At 31.1% G+C, this 20,949-nt stretch overlaps 1 protein-coding gene across 11 annotated transcripts in view; it reads right to left on the bottom strand.

Annotated features, from left to right (window-relative positions):
* Positions 1–20,949, bottom strand: part of Tweek (transmembrane protein KIAA1109 homolog tweek) — a 30,316-nt gene that overhangs the window by 7,737 nt on the left and 1,630 nt on the right. For 2 of the 11 annotated variants that reach the window (XM_072901658.1, XM_072901663.1), the window contains exons 5-33: positions 18,547–20,825; positions 17,931–18,226; positions 17,515–17,818; positions 16,893–17,207; positions 16,109–16,490; positions 15,538–16,041; positions 14,579–14,837; positions 14,160–14,507; positions 13,989–14,065; positions 13,577–13,910; positions 12,609–12,790; positions 12,299–12,527; positions 11,725–12,113; positions 11,368–11,529; positions 11,131–11,256; positions 8,411–8,549; positions 7,502–7,747; positions 6,845–7,101; positions 6,448–6,477; positions 6,037–6,340; positions 5,502–5,900; positions 4,786–5,292; positions 3,579–3,994; positions 3,035–3,479; positions 2,710–2,957; positions 1,848–2,545; positions 1,443–1,603; positions 1,147–1,358; positions 71–300 (exon numbers count right to left, since the gene is read on the bottom strand). In XM_072901658.1, the coding sequence (XP_072757759.1) occupies positions 71–300; positions 1,147–1,358; positions 1,443–1,603; positions 1,848–2,545; positions 2,710–2,957; positions 3,035–3,479; positions 3,579–3,994; positions 4,786–5,292; positions 5,502–5,900; positions 6,037–6,340; positions 6,448–6,477; positions 6,845–7,101; positions 7,502–7,747; positions 8,411–8,549; positions 11,131–11,256; positions 11,368–11,529; positions 11,725–12,113; positions 12,299–12,527; positions 12,609–12,790; positions 13,577–13,910; positions 13,989–14,065; positions 14,160–14,507; positions 14,579–14,837; positions 15,538–16,041; positions 16,109–16,490; positions 16,893–17,207; positions 17,515–17,818; positions 17,931–18,226; positions 18,547–20,825 (10,478 nt within the window). The remainder of the gene's footprint in view (positions 1–70; positions 301–1,146; positions 1,359–1,442; positions 1,604–1,847; positions 2,546–2,709; positions 2,958–3,034; positions 3,480–3,578; positions 3,995–4,785; positions 5,293–5,501; positions 5,901–6,036; positions 6,341–6,447; positions 6,478–6,844; positions 7,102–7,501; positions 7,748–8,410; positions 8,550–11,130; positions 11,257–11,367; positions 11,530–11,724; positions 12,114–12,298; positions 12,528–12,608; positions 12,791–13,576; positions 13,911–13,988; positions 14,066–14,159; positions 14,508–14,578; positions 14,838–15,537; positions 16,042–16,108; positions 16,491–16,892; positions 17,208–17,514; positions 17,819–17,930; positions 18,227–18,546; positions 20,826–20,949) is intronic. The other 9 variants (XM_072901661.1, XM_072901665.1, XM_072901666.1 and 6 more) reach the window with 8 other exon arrangements.

Below are 20,949 nucleotides of genomic sequence, written 5' to 3'. Positions count from 1 at the left end.
AAAGTCAAAATATAAGTAAAACAAGCAAAATAAATAAAAAATGTAGGAAAAAAATTATTTTTCAACAAACCTTCTAAAATCTTTAAATACCATTGCTTCTAATTCATGTAGACGTTTCATTTCTTGTTCGATTGTTCCGTGCGAGGCGCCCAATGATCGCAAATCGTTTATAATTTTGGCTTGCTCGTTCATTTCCTTCTCTATCAATTGCGATCTCTTTTTTGCATCAAGTGTAGGATCGAAAATGAATGCTGGTAGACTGTCCGTCCAATTTTTCGATTTTTTCATCAATATACTTTCCTATAATTACAAATAATTTTCTAAGAAACTCTAATTATTATATCACATTGTAGTGTAATTTTGAGATCTTCAAATAACAAGATTATTAGAGATATTGCAAACTCGAGATTTATTTTTTTTAATGTGTGTGTGTGTGTGTAATAATAATTTTTTTAATCTAATTATATTTATTAAAAAATATATCATTATTTTTAAAATGCTTATTTTACATTTATTTTCTCTTTTTATATATTTTCAATATTTTATTATTTAAAAATATATACTTTTTAAATAATTAAAAAATAATTATTATATATGTTTACTCTATATATTAACGTTTAAAGTCAAATTTGTTATTGTAATTTAAATTATTTCATGTCATTTTGTATAAAAATATTTTTAAAATCTTATTAAATTTAGATATTTCAACATTACACCACATTGTATTGTAGAGTAGCGATATAAATAAACATATATGAAGTGTGACTATAAAGTAATCGCCGATGAAATTATTACATTTGGTGACTTGAAGTTGTAAAATAGTCATTCACTGATAATTAGCACTCGAACAAAAAAAATTGGAAAAGATCAATTCCGTTATTTTATAGCCACATTTCGTAAATCTAATAAACAAAAAACTTTATCAATAAATATGCAGGGTATAAAATTAATGTACTGAAATGAAAATTTACATATTCGCAATACAATAAAAAAAAGGAATTAAATTTATAAAACTTACTTATTTCTATTTTATGACATATAAAATAGAAATTGTTCACTACACATTACTTACTTTTAAATATATGTATATGATACAAAAGTTGCGTGAGCAAAGATGGCAAAAAATAAAAATAAATTAAACCATACTTTTTTTTTAACCTGGCTAGTGCTATTTTCTGGTTGATCTCCATCGTCGCTATCATAATCTGCGGGAACGTGAATATCATCCTCCTCTTCAGAACCAGTTAACATCGTTAATGTATGTCCAAGAGCCGACAATTGTTGTCCTACACTGACATCAAGATGAATATCAACTCCTTCCATTTGCCATTGAACATTTAAGATCCACTTAGCATTATCTAAAAGAAATTATTCGCAAAATAATATATATGCTTCTAAAATATCAATTTTACAAGAAAAAAAAAAATACAAAAATGACATACCAGATTTGTCCTGTTTCTGGGCGATAGTTCTACTACACACTTCGTAAGTGCCTTCTGATACAACACATAAATTCATTATATTGCTATCAGTCATATCTGGCTTCCAATCGTCCAAAGAAGTTTCAAAGTCCTCCGCAAATCTCAAACATAATCCTACAAATCTACAAATGACAAAAAAATGTAATTTAAAATAAAAAAAAACAAAAACAAATATATGTGTGATCATATATATATATATATATATATATATAATTCTATATATTATATTATTACATATTATTATATATATTATATTATTATATTATATATTATATAATATATTATGTATTATATATTATAATATATAATATATATATTATTATTATAAGAATAAAGAACTGCAGACATATATGTGTAAACACATACCTTCCTTTACTAACTAGACTACCACTGCTACATGCAGATATGCTTGTGTTTTCAAGCGTCACTACAACAGCTCCTCGCGATTCTCCGTCGTAAAGGCCTCTATTTAATCTCCAATTATTTGGCGGTAAGGGATTAAGTGGCAAACAAATACCCATATCGTCGACTGTTAATTGCAAAAACAATGTTCCAAGATGAGGCGCGCTGAGCTGGCTTGTCAGTTGCCCGAATGGAACCTTCTCAAACACTTGCTGAGTGGCAGTCAATACCTCTTTATTTAAATTAGATCTCTTCTCGTTCCAATACTCATATGCATTTTTATAATTTAACCAAACGAGTATAGCTTTATCGATGGCCATTGGTTGTATATAAATCAGAGGACGTTTAAGGGTAATCAAAACCACTTCCTTGTCTTGACCTTGCGCCATCTCCTCCTGAAATGCATTTCGCAGTCCCACCCTGGTATTGAAGAAAGCAAACTGTTGGAATTCAGGCTCCACCTCCTCAAACAAGACATTTTTCAACAATTGTCCCAGGCTCAAGTTAATGTCAACTTGAGCTTTGCCAAATAATTTCATGTAGGGATTCGGTTGAGTAGCTCCAGAAACATTTTGCACTCTGTTAGATAATTGAAATTCTACCGCACCGGTTTCAAGACGTACCGCCGAGTTTGTCGGGGTTGTTGCGGTTAATTGGATTCTCTGTAAAAAAAAAAAAAACAACAATTTCTCTTCTTCTATATACGTATACGTTTTTTAATACTTAAACAAACTGTTACAAATTAAAATTAATAATAGGTTCACGATTTTAATTACCAATCCAAGAAGCAAATATAAAAAAATCTATAAAAAATTTTTCTCCTTACCTTAATACGTATAATCAACGAGAATAAGATTCGTTTCAAAGTAGAGTTGGTCGATTCGTCTTCTTCAAACCACAATGGCACCGGTTTTTCACCTCCATAGACCTTTTGCACTACCTCGTTTACTTCTTTCATAAATACTTTTTGTACAAATACTAAATGATTTAAGAGATCTGTCGTTAAGGAATGCTCAAATACTCCAATATCTGCAGTTGCACTCAAGTAGCTGCCTTGCCTCAACACGACACCGTCTGTGAAACAGGAATTTAGTTAAAAAATATTATTATTAAATATATTATTAAAATTAAGAAAAACACAATTTATTTACCTGCTAGTTTACTATCGTTCAAGTTACCGCTTCCGTCTTGAACGTATTCAGCCGAAACATGTACTTTAGGTAATTCGATACTAGCCTCGGATGGCAGATTCGCTTCCGTCACTTGTAGCTTCGTCGTGAAACTCAGATTATGATGGGGCAGATCTATGGTAAATTTAGCCTTGCCACCTGTTATACCGGAACTATTCACTTGGTCCATCTTGTACTGCGCTTGGAGAGACGGCAACAGCGCTGCAGTTATACTCAGGCTTTGAAGTATTATATGGAATTGCATGACAATAGGCTCCAGAAGACCAGACACCGTCTGCGATTTTTCCTTTTCCATGTCCATCGATGGAGCCGGCGCGTAATGATGAGGACTGCCTGGGGCGGCGTCTACGTCATCCTGTTGCTGTCCCCGCGACATTCTCGACGATGTTCGAGTGACTCTTAGTTCCTACATAAATTTATACATTTATATATTTATATATTTCTTTTTTTACATATATTTGTTTAAACAAGTTGAACAAACTAGATAAGATTGATGTATATCTACCTGTAGCGTCGATGACAGTTGCTTGCTACCTCTTGTCATCATTCCGTGCAAGGCTACGGGATGTTGCGGGATATCAATATTAACAGCGCCGACGGTCAAGAGACCGCTATTCTTGTCCTTCTGACGCCTCGTAATGCTGGAATATAAAGCCTGAGATTTTCCAACGGTGACTTTTACGACTGTCTGTTGATTCGGGGCAACGCCCTCCAGCAAAACGATCATAGTCCTCCCGATTTGTCCGGTCATACTGCATTCTAAACTCACGGGTCGCGATTTCTTGCGGCAAGTCAGACTAGCGTGCAAACTGGTGATCTCCGCTTCGAGCTTCAGGCCGCTTAGAGTGGCTAATAATCTGGTTCTATGGATTCGCGCGACCCCAAAAATAATTAATCTCGTTCTTTCACCCGTTACAATATCTGCAATTATAACATTCGGTTAGCATATCAATACTGGAAAAGAGACAAAGAGCATATTCAAGGTGTCTATTTCAAATCTTGTAATTCCTTGGTATTTTTGTTCAAAATTTCAGGTAAAGTAAATATTTTAATGATTTTTTCGTGCAACTATTTAAAATAAGTTAGATTATAATGCTTTTCACTTATAAGAAAAACAGAGTCATTTAAGATTTACAAATGAAAAAAATTGCATAAGAATAAGACATTTTTTTGCAATAACATTCTCATCTTTTCATCATGAAAAATTATAATAAAGAATATGTACAGCATATTTAATATTTTGTCAATTTTTAACATATAAACAGAAATAAATATATATTTATTGATGTAATATATATTATATAAAATATGTAATATATAATTATAATATAATTTATTACATATATTATAATTATAATTTAATATAATTATAATATATAATATTATATATATATATAATTATATAATATATAATATATATATATTTATTGATATAATATATATTTAATTTAGTTTAATTTATTTAATTTAATACTAAATAATATATAATTATAATTATTTATAATATCTTTTAAACATATAATCCACTTGGCTTGCCGACTGTTAGGACATAAGAGCAAAATTATCAAAAGCAAATTTTTAAAATAATTGAGTCTTAATAAAATTCCATGCTAATATGATTTCTCCAGATACAACAGAAATCTCTAAGAACTTCAGGTTTTTTAGGGAGCAAATACCTTGGTAACTTAAAAAGAAAAATTTTATACACATACTCAATTCTCTCGATGGAGGAACGGGTGTTGAACTATTCTCCGCATTCAATCCTTTCTCGATATCAATATCCTTGGTCTCGTTCAAAATCTCGTACTTTTTGCCACTCTTAGAATGTTCTGCCGCATCCGCCGGTATCGAAAATCGATGGGTAATAGTCTTAGTCTCCGGACGAGTCGCGTACAGATCGAGAAGGTAGTATATAGTTTTCCAACATCGTGGCGTCAAGTGCGCGCTCTCCTTACACGTTACTTCCGTGCATTTATCTAAATTCGATCCGCTAGGACTCGCTCCAAAATTAGGTGTAATGACACCCTCACTCAAATTCATGTATCCCTTCACGCTTTTACCGGTGCTTCGTAATTTTTGCGCAAAGCTCTGAGGGCGCGATCGTTGCACAGTTGTACCTGGTGATATCTTGGGCTGGTTGGACTCGGCAAAGCTACTACGTAGCAGTGGCGCTTCCATTTTTTTGCCGCCAACAAGAAACTGTTCTTGCAGGTCAGATGCTGAAAATTATATTAAAATTAAAATTAATGTTAATATTAATATATTAATATATTTAATATTAATATTAATATAATCATATTAATATAATTATATTAATATAATATTAATATAATAATTTTTTTATTTCAAATTTAATTATTACAAATATTACATTTTTTATCACACACTCAATTTTATCTTTTAGTGTAAGTAAAAAAAATATACTTACTCGAAGACGAACCATTCTTCGCGGTGGTATCGTTGACGATTATATTAGCACTTCGTTTCCCTTCTGGCTGTTGTTCTTTCAACTCCATTTGCGTTTCCTTAACGTTCTGATACATGTTACTTATTTGATGCAATAATCTGAGAAGAGGCATATTCACTTGCTGACTTATGTACCGGATATTTAGACTAATATTAACCACCGTGCTGGTATGCTTCTTTAATTGACCCCTTGATATGTATAAAACATTTTGCTTCTGTATCATATCGTCCACCGTCATATCGGCCATTTTTTTCACATCGATGTCTACGCCAATTCTTTCGCATAGAAACGCTGGCGTCTCTGGTGGTATATCCAGATAAAATTTCGAATTACTTCCTTTTCTCGGCTGATACTTGTTATCTATATGAAATTTAAAAAAATATTTATATATATATATATATATATATATATATATATATATACACTAAATATACATATATTGTTTTATAGATACTTATATCTCTATATCTACAATTTAATAATTTGATAAGCTTACTTTTCTTTTTGTCTGTAACCTTTCCAAATTCGCTCACTACTATATCAATACGCATTGTGTCCATACTGCCTACAAGAGACAAATTTGAGCCTAACGAATCTAAAGAAGACATGTTATTTACATTTCCTGATCCAATAACTGATAACATCTGTTGTGGCATAACGGACAAAGACGACAAAAGTGGCTCAAATATTAGATGGGCGTCTAATAATCGAAGAGAATCTTTCATTGGATATAGAAAAGCGCCACTCTGTATATCTGAATCTTCGGTGTCATCGGTAGTCATGGTGTTGATTTTCGAGTCCTGCAAAAAAAAATAAAATAAAATAAAAATCTTTTCATTTTAATTTCAGATTAAAGCAACCTTTCATATTATAGAATAACAAACAACGCAAAATTTGTTAAATATACCTTCATAGGCTTTTGCTCTGTACGAAAGACCTATATAAGCAAGGAAAGAAACATGAAAGTAAATATATAATTTTTCAATATACATATGTAAATCTTTACATCTCTACAACATATACCTTTTACATATCCTACATATGTATTTTAATAGGAAGACTATATAGTATAATGATATATAGTATGCTATAGTATGTAATAATATACTATACTATAGCGTACTATATAGTATATATAGTGTACTACATAGTACATATGTACAGTATAAATATAACTATATAGTATAAAATAATATGTACTATATGTATAGTATAATGTAACAGTCGTATATGTATAGTATGCGACTATATAATATAATAATATATACACTAAACTAGTATAATAATATATTCACTAAACTTACCCAATTTCCTTTTAAATTTCCTTTGTCATTATCTTTTATAAATTCTTGTTGCTTTGCCATCCAGCTGTACAAATCTTCTCCTGTATTTATAGGTTTGGTAGAATGATTTGTGGGAGATGTTACTTGTTCTAGGCTTCCAGTGCTATGTTGACTACCATGACCTATGCCTCCAGAATAAATGCTAGGGTTGGAGCCAAGTTGATGTGAATGCGAGATATGAATTTGTGGAGTCTTCTCTTCTCTCAATGTCCCATAGCCTGATATAAGAGTAATTTAATAATTACAATAAATAATACTTTAAAAATATATTATTACTAATAATAATTAAACGATTAACTACAAGCGATAAATAATGATGTAGCAATGATGTAGCAATGATAGAAATTCTCAAGCTTTTCCAAAGAGAATCTCTATTTCAGGAACATTAGTAAAAATATATATATATATATATATATATAAAAGTAGTGAGTATCCTTAAATTTTTCCATGATAAAATGAATTGTATTTAAAAGAAATCATACACACGCACACATAACACATAGTTTAATTGTTATTTACTCAATTACTACTTCAAACAAGTCAATTTATCAGAAGAAAAATTGACTTAATGTTAATTACTAATTATAAAGACAATTAAACAATTCTCTCTCGACTTACTTATATTATTCGCTTCTCGTGTTTGACCGAATAGTCCACTGCTGGTAAGTAAGGGGAAAACGATACTCGCACGAGCACTAGCAGGTACTTGCGTCTGTTGCAACGTTTTTCCTCTCTTTGTAACAGCTACAGGCGGAGAGGGAGAGGAATATGAATCCGGACCTGGAACCGGTGTTGCTAAAGGAGTCGTATCTTTCCCGCGAGGAGAACTTACAGGAACGGTCAAACCATCGCCACCACATATACCTAGTCACGTTACCGGACGAAACCGAAGCATTTATATAAGGGAATAGAGTTTGTTAATTAACAGGATAGATTACACAAGAGCTACTAAAAAAATTAGAAAAAGAGACGCTCAAGCAAGAACATATACAAGCATTTATATGCACATAGGATGTCAAGCTTCGTGAAAAAAAGCACATAAAGTGATTTCTGTTGGATAAATTAATGACAATCTTGGCATGGAGTGTAACTATTTCTTTCTCAATCAAAGTGCATAAAAAATGTGTATAAAAATATAAGAGGCTGAGATCATTTAAATATTTCCAAGCTAAAAAAATCTTTATTATAATTATTTTATATAATATATATCTTCTTTAACTATAAAATCTTTCGATATAAAGTCCCTACAAGTGAAATGTATTTTATTATATATATAATTTAATATATATAATTTGTTAAAATTATGATTATGTGTATATACGTGATAAATAATATTTAAGCAAAAGTAATTGTGCTCTCTAAAAAATTATTATATATATTTTTTATATACATAAAAATATTAATATTTAAATTATTAAAAAAGAAAATCTTTCTTTTTAAACACTCTGCCGTATTGTCTGTAGATAATGTTATTAATGTTATTTATAATGTTATTAGTGATATTAATGGTTGCTATGATTTGAATACCTGATGTTTTATCTTGTCCGCCTTTGATATGTGCATGTTTATGCAAATGGTCCGTGTGGATAAGCATAGCACATTCATCTGTGACTTCCTGATCATCAATATCTCCTGCACTACCCTCTCCATCGGTTAATAGATTCTCCTACAAGCATCAAGCAAAAAACCAACACTCAAAAAAATTTCTTTTAATATTTTTTCAAAGCCAAATTTTTTTAAAGACAGTTTTATAAAGAGTAATATAGTTTGCTGCATTAAACGTGTAATCGTCAAACTTTCTTTTTCGACTTTTCTGTAATTGTAATGTTTAATTAAATTGAAAAGAAAACGCTTTAAACCTTATCTTGTGATATAGCAAAAAATATGTATAGCAAAAGTAGTGTTACAGTTAAATAATTTATATATACATACACATATATATATATATATAAATACTTTATAATAATAAAAAAAATTTCAAGCTATTCCACATGTAACTATTTATTAGCGACATTTATATCCTCCAACCAGAGCCGCACGTGTACACCTGATTAATATGTAAGTAGTGATAAATATGTAATAGATATTAAAATAGACAAAAATAAGATAAAAATAAGACAAAAAATTAAACATACGTTACAAATTGTGAAAAGCATACATATGACACAATTCTTACAAGAAAACATAATTTCCTTTTCTGATTTTTTTTTGAATAATTAAAAATACAAAGAATAGCTATTTTTTTTTAATAAGAATGCTTTCTCATATTTAAAGTTAAAACAATCTTTCGAAAAAATAACTCGATATATGTAATTTTGAACAAATACATATTATCTAAGTCATAAAATATATAGAAAAATGTTTCAAACAAAAATTTTATCGCTTTTAATGTTATGTGCATAGATTCTTCGAAAATGTGATATTCCTTAAAATACATCCCTATTCGCAATTAATAATTTTGCAAATTTTGAATGCCTTATAAAAACAAAAATTTAAGAACATTTAATATTTATCTGAAATTTTTTTTATATATCTCATGATTTCGATCAGATATTTGATCAAAATTATATATATATTTTAAGTTATTTTTAAGAATTGTTTCAACTTCTAAATATGTGTAATTATCCTAAAAATATATATATCTCTTATTTTGAGTACTATAATATATTTCTTTATAACATATCTCAAACTCACAAAAGTAAGAGAAAGATACTTTCATATGTTTCCTTGTTAAAAAAGATTTAATAACAATTTTGCACACAAGAAGAATTTTAAAGCGTTTAGTTTATATTTTTAAGAAAGAAAAAATATATATAAACGTTTGTTATATATGTTGCGTAATGCATAAATTCTGTAAAAATATTTTTTACTGAAAAATTCTTACTCCTTTTCAAATCGATTTCTTCCTCCACTTTTGTCTTATTTACTTGCTGAAAAAAAAAGTTACTAGCAAATTATGTTTTTCTTATTAATGACTCTTCAAGATTTTAAATATCGAAAAGATGAAACAAGAAGAGATATAAACTATATAAACATAAACATAAACCTAAATATATATATATACAGGGTGTCCCATTTTAATTCCTCCAGTGACACATCTCGAAAACTAATGGGGATAGAAAAATATTTCAGGCAAAACTTGTTTGGTTTCGAGAGGGCCATAAGATAATACCATTGGTCTGACCTTGAAGAGTCATTTGAAGGTCACGTGAAGGTCACCTCAATTTTTTTAAATGGCACCCTCTATTTTTTGTTACATATTCTTGTAGCTGACCTCGAGAGCTTTCCAAAACACTAGAATCAAATGTTTTTTCATTGAGTATTTTTCGAATTATAAGGCTTCAAAGTTGCAATATTTTGACATAAAATACAAGATATATCGTAAAATATTCCTTTTTTTTATTATCTTAACCTAATACTTTTATGAACAAAATAATGAGACAAATCAATTGGCGTAATTAAAACATATAATTATGTTAAAGTAAAAATATGTAACTGCTAGTTCTAACTGCAAATTCAGATTTTTTCTTAAAGATAACTATGTGTTTTCTTTACCCAATTGATTCGTCTCATTTTTCTCTGCATAAAAGTATTAAGGTAAGATAATCGAAAAATTAATATTTTACGAAATATCTTGTATTTTATGTCAAAATACTGCAACTTTGAAGCCTTATAATTCGAAAAATACTTAATAAAAAAACATTTGATTATAGTGTTTTGGAAAGCTCTCAAGGTCAGTTACAAGAATATGTAACAAAAAATACGGGGTGCCATTTAAAAAAATTGAGGTGACCTTCATGTGATCTCCAAATGATTCTTCAAGGTCAGACCAATGGTACCATCTTATGGCCCTCTCGAAACCAAACAACTTTTGCCTAAAATATTTTTCTATCCCGGGCTTGGTTTTTGAAATATTCGACTGGATCGATTAAAATGGCCTACCCTGTATATATATAATTTAAATTATTTTATAGGTATATAACCTGTGTCTATCAAACTTTTCACTCATCAGTTTGAACATTTCGAATACTTTTGTAAATCATATTTGTTACCCTTTCAATAAACTGAAAATTTTTGGAGATTAGTCAAATCTTGAAATCTAGGACATCTGGGGATTTCATACACAAAATAAATAATTACCTAGTATTTTTTCAACATTTTTGAAAATTTAACCAACCATCAAACATCACTAATTAATTATCAAGCACTGAATGCTTATTAATTTATCTGTGTATTATATATCTTACCTCATCTGGATCTGACACAGCAAATGTAACATTCAATGGTTTAACATGTTTGGTTTTGTAATTATGCTCCAACAATAATGGTGTATAAAGTACATTCTTCCACTGTCTGCTCAATACAATGACACCCTATTAAAAATAATATAAAGTTATGATATAAAATTTATACTGCACGCAGAACATAAATATTTATATTTTACAAAGAAGAATTTATGTGTCAATTGTCTTTAAAATTATTACCTGTCGAAGTGTCGAAAGAAGCGGCAGATCGGATTCTTTCAAGTTAGCTTCAATATTTGCGATTTCGGACAATAAAACGTAATTTTGTAATATAGTACATAATTGACAAGATGGATCTTCCTGCAACGTTTTGGCCAATGGTGTCAATCTGCCGTAACGACTCTGTGAAAAACGTTAGAAAATTAACAAAAATCTCAATGTGGCAAAACCACACACACATACAATATTCTTATAATATATATAATAATATATATAATATATTGTATTATACATATATAATATAATATAATATACTTTATTATATATAATTTTTATTATATATTATTATTATATACAATGTCATAATACATTATATACCTTCATAGGCATATGTAATCCTTGCACGTCCAATGCTTCTGCCATGAGGCAAGCAACAATCGCAGTGGATCTACGATACATCGTTCTAAACATATGAACGATCCTAATTGCAAATTTATTACTGGGATTCATCCATGCATTTATCGCCGGCGATGCCGTACTAAGCAAATTCCAATCCAATCTCGTATAATCGATCTTCCTCGTTATTGGAGTACGTGGAGGCGCGGCAAAGTTAAACCATACCGTTTTCAGCTCAATAACACATGACACAGTATTGCCGTTCGCTACCTTGGACGTGAGACTGTTACACGTAGCGCTCATGTTCATCTGAGTGCTGGCGGATACATTTGCAGGCTTTGTTTCTGCCTCTGTGGTAGTCCCTGAAAATGCTAAAAGTAAATGTGAAAAAATAAATAAAATAAATGAGTAATAATTTTGCATATCAATATTATATTATATATTATATATACTATAGTAATACTATATTACTATATTATACTATATTATTAATACTATATTACTATATGATATTTATATATCAATACTACATTGTAATTGAATATAGCTTGTTTACCAGCTATATTATTGTCCAATTCCTCTTGACTCTTAATGCTATCCGTACAAAATATTTCAGCTTCGTTCTTTTTGTTATTGTCACCGTTCTCGTTCTTCTCAAATTGAGATCTCTTCACTACCTTCAATTTAATCCCCTCTAAACCGCACTCGAACATAATAAATCCCAATCTATCCTCTCCGCACCCCATGGTAAATTCTTCGGTGGCTTGTGGTGGTCCAGACTGTTTCTAAAATATGTGTAATAGATTATGTCTCATCTGTCTTTACATCTTATTGAAGATAATATTCAGGAAGAGAACTGCATATACATTTAGCTTCTCCTTATCATCCATCGCGTGATGTAAATAATAATCGACACACTTTAACGGCGACGTCATTCTCGTGCATGTGAACAATACTTTCGAATAATGCGCAGGTATAGCAGTTATGACCGCGTCCTTCAATATCGAAGATTCGTTTCTTAGTCTTCTTAATTGAGAATGGGCTTTGCCTATCAAAGAAAAAAATTTATATTACATAATGTATATACATATATGTATATAAAACTCTCATATATATACAGGATGACTATTGTATTGAAAGTAAACGGTTTCCATTTCTTGATATCGGCGATCATTTAATTTAAGATCCGGTACCTGTCTTGAGACTTATCCATTTTATTTGAGCCATTGTACAAGACAGAAATGTGTTCTCATCCAATGCTTCTATAATAGACGCAAAATCTATACTGAAGCATATCGTCAATTTCATAATAAATATAAAAAATAAGTAAACATCTAAAAAAGTTTAAAGTAACTATATTTCAAAATGTTTTTTATAGTTTTTACCACCCTCCTCTTGCTTGAAATACGCGTGAAATCCCCACACATTATGGTTATCTGAAATTTTATTTATTTTTCAAAAAAAATAAATAAATAAAATAAAGATAAATAAAAATAAATAAAAAATTTTAAAAATAGAAAAAATTTTTAAATAAATAAAAATAAAGTTTATTTTTTTATTTGTATTTCAGTCTTCGAAAACGGTTGTAGTTTTATGATAATTCTGATAGACAACATTTTGAAAATACATATTCATATTGGCAAGCAAATTTTTGCCTCTTTTTTATATGTATTTAATTTATTAAAATATTATATTTTTTCATACTTACGGTAATAAAATTGAAAAATTTTCTCTACAAAATGGCTTTCATTTATTTTGTTCGACCTACTTGTTGAAAAATAATAACCATTTACTTTCAATGCATTTCACCCTGCATTTATTTATTTATTTATACCGATATTTAAGGTAACTATAATCTCTTCCTGTTGTTTCTCCGAAGTTTCTATGTAAACCGTTTCTCCTCCTACGTCAGCTACTACTGCGGTAGTTTGATGTCCAGGTAAAAACGCTTTGCTGATCTTGTTCACCTTCTTCTGATTCGGTAATGCAGCTGGTTTATGGAACATTTGAACGACCTCTCGAGCTTGTTTCCCCAAGTAGAATCTAGCGGTAACGTCGTCGAGACAAATCGCAAATAATGACACGCACGTCAGGTCGCGGATATTTTCTAACGCGGAGAACGATATAATCTCTTCGACAACGGATGCTTGTAACAATGTCAAGTTCAACTAAAAATAAATAAAGTTGAAATATAAATAAATCGTAGCAAATCGTTATTATTAATGCATTTTACAACAATATTATACCTTCGGTAAAATAATACTGCCTTGTATTTGCGTCGTAATACTTTCTTCATAAACATTCGTTTGTAACGCTATCTTACCTGTTGATAAAAATAAAAAAATGTATAAATATACGCGCACACACATACACTAATGTCCCTAAATGATGTAGCATAATGTATCGTAAAAACTAACATTTGTCATCACCTTGACCATTTTTAAGATTTCTTTCTGCCGTCGATCGTTTCGAACTGGTTTGAACTTGACTCCAATATGATAGGCTCTGATCTTGTTTTAAAATATTTGCATCCTCCACCTTGCTTATGCATTCATTGTGAAGATGATTTAAGATCGTTAATGGATGTAAACTAGCTAAAGTGGGTATAATACTATCGATGAAACGCTGAAGCGACTCTAGAACCATGGGGCTTAACATAATATCGACGTCTCCTTTAAATTTGACAATAACCGTTGTACGTAATCCAGTTTCGTGCAGAATCGCCAATAATTCCTCCTCGTTATGCATCGCACTATCCTCTTCACCTGCATAAAAATTCTTAGATGTTCCGGAAACTATTCAAATACATATACAATTTTCTGTAATAGTACCGTACCTTCTGTTCGATTTAAAGATATATCGTCCCATAAATAAGGATGCGTAGGTGTTTTGTTAGATGAATTTACAACAGGCGAACCATCCGACCGTGTTATCATTTTCAATGATGTAAAACCTTCGGTGACCGTTTCAAGTTTTGGCACGTATCGTCCGCCAACGTAAACTAATCTGCCATCTTCTGTGTGTTGAAATACAGGAGTGGTAAAAGCGTCGCCACCCGCAGGTAATGAAGATTGATTCCAATTTGTACAACGAACCTAACAAATTTTGTTCTATGCTTAGACTTTATGTAGATTATTGTTATAAAGCATATTCTGTATATCAAATATATTATTAAATGTAGAATATATTAACTGTTCATTTTATATATATTATATAAACATATATTATTTTTTACTATATTTTATATATATTATTTTGTACTATACTATATACTTTATACATATACTATACTATATACTATATTATATACTACATAGTAAATAATATATAGTATAAATTTATCCTATTTTCTTTTAAATAATTAATTTTTAATAATATACTATATACTATATATACTATTAATATACTATATATATACACATATATATAGTAAATTATTAAAATATATTTAAATTATTAAAAATTAATTATTTAAAAGAAAATAGAATAAATTTATACTATATACTATATAGTATGAATATAGTACATTACATATTATATAATTTATATTATAAATAATCTATACTATATATATATACTATATTTATTCTATATACTATGTAGTATAAATAGAATATATACTATTTACTATGTAATATATGTATAATATATTACTATGTAATATGTAATATATAATATATAATAGTATATAGTATGTATATAGTATAAAAAATATATGTACGTATAATTTGTATAATATATTAATTATTAAAAAAAAAGATAAATTAAATGAGTTCGCGTCAACAACAAAAGTACCTGTGTCAAATGGCTGACGTAACTGGACATCAATAACGGTGAGTCTACAATCGGCTTGTTCACTTGCATATGTAAGTTCACAAGCGTGACATCTTCTTGCGACGATACAGCAGAGATAAAACTAGTAGATGACACCGAGTGGCTGTCCGAAGAGTCTTGTATACCGCGACCGTTTTCAGTTTGATCAATTTCATTTTGAAAACTAGCGTTTCTGTTGATCCTAGGGCTTCTCTTTGTATTTAATATCTGCGTTTTCGCTCTCTCCAACGTATGCGCCTTCTCCGCCACTGAGTGATTCACATTGGTCGAGCTCTCGACGATAGACAGGTCTGACGAGAATTTTTTCTTCATACTGTCATTGCGATTTAAGACACAACCAGAGCCAACGATGGATTGACGTAAACTCGACGTTCTACTTCCGCTTAAGCCGTGGCTCATATCTTCATCAGCCGAATAAAATGCTTCCGAGTGGTTTTCCGATGACATGGATATCGTACGTTGTACCTTTGAAACATACAAAATATGGTAAATAATAAAGTACAGTATTTAAAAAATTTGCGAAATCTTTTACCTCCTGCTTCAATCGCTCTTCCGAGCTTGTCCTCGCATATAATGAATGATGAGAATCTGATACGTTCACTCCTTCACGTTCATCTTTTCCAGTTAAGCATGTAGATGCAGAGATATTAAATTCAGTTGGAACCACAGGTAAAGATTGTGGGCTGCTCGTGGATTCGAATGTTTCTATATTTTCTGTTGCGGTGAAGTAGTCTACAGCCAATTTGGAATCGGACACGCTACTCTTAGGCGCAGTTTCGATCTCTGGTACATTCAAGATGGATTTACTTCGCTCTACATTCAGTTTAGAATCGGAATCCAATTTTTGAGGTAGTTGTGTTACCGGACTAGCGTCGATCAAACGAGAATATGGTACGTCCTTCACATTTGGTCCACTGTAACAAAGGAAAAGGATTTCTAACGCCGTTGTAAATATATTTTCCACAAATAAAGATATTTCCAATTAATTATATCTTTTCCGACAACTTTTATTATGATACTTTTATATGTTTATCTTTTATATCAATTTTTATTTTTTTTTTTTTTAATTTCCTCCAGAAATCACTATGAGAAAACATTACATCATCTTTATTAGCGATATAATTAACAAAAAAAATGCATCTAGTTCTGTTGTACAAAATATCTGAACTTTGAATTCTTTTATTATTAATAATTGAATAAAATAAAATTGTCTAGAGATTAAATCTTATGATATCAGAAAGAAAACAAAATATATATATTTTTAGAAAATATTTAAATAATTAAAAAAGACTACTACTACAAATCATAAAGATTACCGCATTGATGTATAAGAAAATCTTCTGTCCAGTGGTTTCCTGTCACCACCAGGTATCAAGGGACTTGCAGACGCAACGTTTAATTTACTACTATTTTCTTCTTTATTATGATCAGTCACAGACTTCGGACGTTCGCCGCCTTTCTTCGTAATTTGCGAACCATCTTGATTAAGCGGTATTTTCAATCCTGTCGTAGGATGATATATGTCTTGCAACGATATATCTTGCAAACTGTACGGCGGTGTATGAAATACCAATTGTCTATCGTGTAAAATAGATTGTCCAAATCCTTTTTCTTTACCAGGCTCATGAATTCTGAAAACATAATAAAGATAGATTATATACGTATAAACAGAAAATATTATAATTTATATTAAATAAATATATATTAATATATTTATAAATATATATATATATATATATATATTATAAATATATATAATATAATATATAACAATATATATATATATATTATAAATATATATATATATATATATATAAAATTAGCATATATTAATATTTATATATAATTATTATATATAATTTATATTAAAACAGAGAATATTATATTAAGTTTTTAATTCCAAATATCTTTGATACAGCAAACGCAACAGATATCCACCTGTAGGCGGCGATATTGATACCATCTTGAAGATCTTGATAGCTCGGCTTGAAAAATCTTGATCCATTTCGATTATTACCAAAGAATACACAGCCTCCTATACAGCCGCACTTAGTCCCCTTTACTCCACTCTCTTGCAGCCACAAAAACCACAAGCGTTTTGTCATCTCGTCGTGCATCTTTAGATATTTATTTTGTACTAAGTGTAAATTGTGCTCCGGAGCTGGGAGAGAAATTGCGGCTTCTAAAATAACCGGGCCCAGAGATATCGATCCCACCTCAAGCCATATATCTGATCCGTCGCCTATATTATATGTGTATAGGAACAAAAGGTATTAAACTTTTCTTATTAATTAAAAATTAAAATATATTTACGTTTACACATTTAATTTAGATTCATAATCACAGATACATACGAAAAATACCTGACATCCGACTGCTTGCATTATTATGAGATCTTCCACTGCCTGTTGTATTAGTATTACTTGTATTCGCAAAGTAATCTGCTGCGGATACAAACTGCCGAATCGATATTGTAGGTAAAACAGCGGTGATGCCCGATTTTACTTGATGCCCGTGAAGATTACAAGTGGCAACACGAATCGGAGATACCCAAAATTGTACGGCCGTACTTGCTTCTTGTAGATATAAATCAACAGCATCTATAGATAATCTGGTCATTCGATATTTTATATCCTCGGAACTCGGACATCTAAACACATTAAAATTTAACTCGATGATAAAATATGATATTAAAATATAAAAATATATAATATTAATATATTAATATATAATATATAATATATTACTATATTAATATATTAATATATAATATATTAATATATTAATATATAATATATTAATAATATAATTTATTAATATATTAATATATAATATATTAATAATATAACAATATAATAAAATATATAATATATAATATTAATAATAAATACATATATGATATAATAAAATATAATAGTTGACAAATTTTTATTTTATTATATATAGACTAAAGGTAGAATAAAAATATACCTATAATGTTTATCAACATCACTCTCTGGACATTGTAATGGAGGCAGACCGTGGTGACAATGAAACGGTAAATTGGGTGGACGTAGACTGTTCTCGGTATTCTTCGCCATCAACAAAAAGGTTTCCAATGACGTAACAAAGTGATGTAATTGAGGAGAGGTGATCTTGCCGCTTAATTTGCCCAGTTGCACTTCGATCAACCACGCGTACTCCAACGTCTCCTGATCCAAGCTCCTTCCCTCGTTGCTAAACATGGCATGCCCTCTGACTTGCAGCGCGCTCAGCATCAAGTGTCCTTGGTTTAAATGGTGTTCCTTGCTCGATCTCGTCACGTTATCCGTAAGCAGAGCAATGGCGGGAGAGAGTAATAACTGTAGCTGCGTTTCCCTGTAACTCTTTCTCATTTCGAATCCGAAGCGTTCCAAGATTATAATCGGACACGACGGGTCGCTTTCATTACAATTCTTAATTAAATGGGCTTGAATATCGTGCATGGTAACACCGACGGTCACTTCTAAGGGTCTGTAATCCCTCGGATCAAACGGCTTGGATTTTAATTCCTCATCTTCCACGGATGCCTCGACACTGCTGTTTTGTACATCCTTATCCTTGCCTCTTTCCGCGTTGATTGGTGTCGCATTAGCTCTACTTTGTTGCATGTCGGTAAAAGTTTGATAATCTCCAAACAAGTTTTCTTTCAGGTGCATAAAGTTCTTTAGCAAGGAGCCGTACAAAATTAATACAGACGGTCCAATTTCAAGTTCCACACTAACTTTATCAGGCGTTATAGATTGCGGATCAAACTTTTGCGCACCGCTCCTCGCCCACTGCAAACCCGGTGATTTTCTACATTTCGGAATTCGCATAGGAGACAAAAGAATCTCTTCCTTTTCTGGAGTTGTTATATTGGCTTGCGGAGTAGGACCCAAAGGTGGACATAAGTGATAGATATAATTGATACTCAACGCTACGATTGGTACAGACCAACAATCGACCCAGCCGGATTCCTTTTGACAAAAGTTCCTCCATTTCTTGCCCCTGTTCAATTCGTGCAAATGCTTATGGGATCCATCACGCGTCATGATCTTCGCATTCTTATCTAGCGCCAATAAAATAACACGATTGGTATTAACCTCCGGTAAATAGAACGACAGATCAACACTTTCTCCTTGAATCCAGAAACGTAAGGGTATTGTAACAGGCAGAAAGTCTACAAATGGAAGATCAAACGACAGATCAAAAAATTCTCCGCAGAAAGCAATGTGCGCATTCTCTTGGTTCTGGGACGAACAATCGATCCAATTGTATTCATTACAGACTGTAATTACTTCAAATTCCTTCAGAAGTAAATTAAATTTCCAAGTGTACGGAACAAAATGTAGAATGTCGGGTCTTGCCTTGCTCGCCCAGTCATTAATCATATCTTGAAAAAAGTCTTTGTGCAAATAGACTAAGTTAGCAGTAGCTTTACATCCAGTTAAATTCAGAGTCCACTCTTGATGATCATTCCACCTGATGGGATAATGACACTTTACTCCAAATTCCAAGGTCTCACTTTCGACCAGACTTCGATATTGTAGACTAGTCGTGGCCTCCAAATGCAGAAGCTGACCCGTTATCTTTGTCGTATACCCGTCCTGTAATACTATCCATGGCATTGTAATTTCCAAGTACGAGCCTGGCCCTACGTTAACGTGAACTGCATTGGTTTCTCTATTTTTACTGAAAAGTATATCGATGGTCGCTTCATTCAACGTCGATAATCTAATGTCGAATGATTGAACTTGTCTTTTATCACCTGGCTTAGGTGATTTTGTAACCTTCAACGACTGGTAATTGTTGGGAAAAAAGAATTTAAATAGGTGCTCCCGTTGCCTGTCGGCCCACGGACCGTAACTGAAATCCGTGCCCTTTCCACACTTAATATCAATACCCCATATGGGAGGCATCGCCTCAACTATATCTCCGTTCACTAATTGTATCATTTCGGGATGTTCTGGTACAACGCCGGGTTCGTCCATATAATAATAAACCTCCATATTGTTCGAACTTAAAACAACGAAACCTTCTCCCATGTATCTGGGTGGATCATCAACCATCCCAGTGTATTTCGGGCTTGGGGCTAAAATAACTTTGAAATTCTCTGCCTTACACTTGGTGAAGTGCATAAAATGATCGTGCCTAGATGCCGCTGGTTTAGTAGAATATACAAAATGCGCTTCCTCCACAGTTATAGATAACGTAGTTGGTACCAAACGATTACCAAATACCAGCCTTCCCTAGAGAAACACAAACACATATACATATATTACAATATTTTAAAAAGGTGTCGTGCTCACTTGATTAAAGGTACAAAATAGAATCAAGGCAAGGTAGAAAAAAATGCCATTGCTGTTACTTAAC

The sequence above is a fragment of the Anoplolepis gracilipes genome, chromosome 11 (assembly GCF_047496725.1).
Source record: "Anoplolepis gracilipes chromosome 11, ASM4749672v1, whole genome shotgun sequence".
NCBI classification, from domain to species: domain Eukaryota; kingdom Metazoa; phylum Arthropoda; class Insecta; order Hymenoptera; family Formicidae; genus Anoplolepis; species Anoplolepis gracilipes.
Note: the sequence above shows the minus strand (reverse complement) of the source record. Positions and strands in the feature narration are given on the sequence as shown.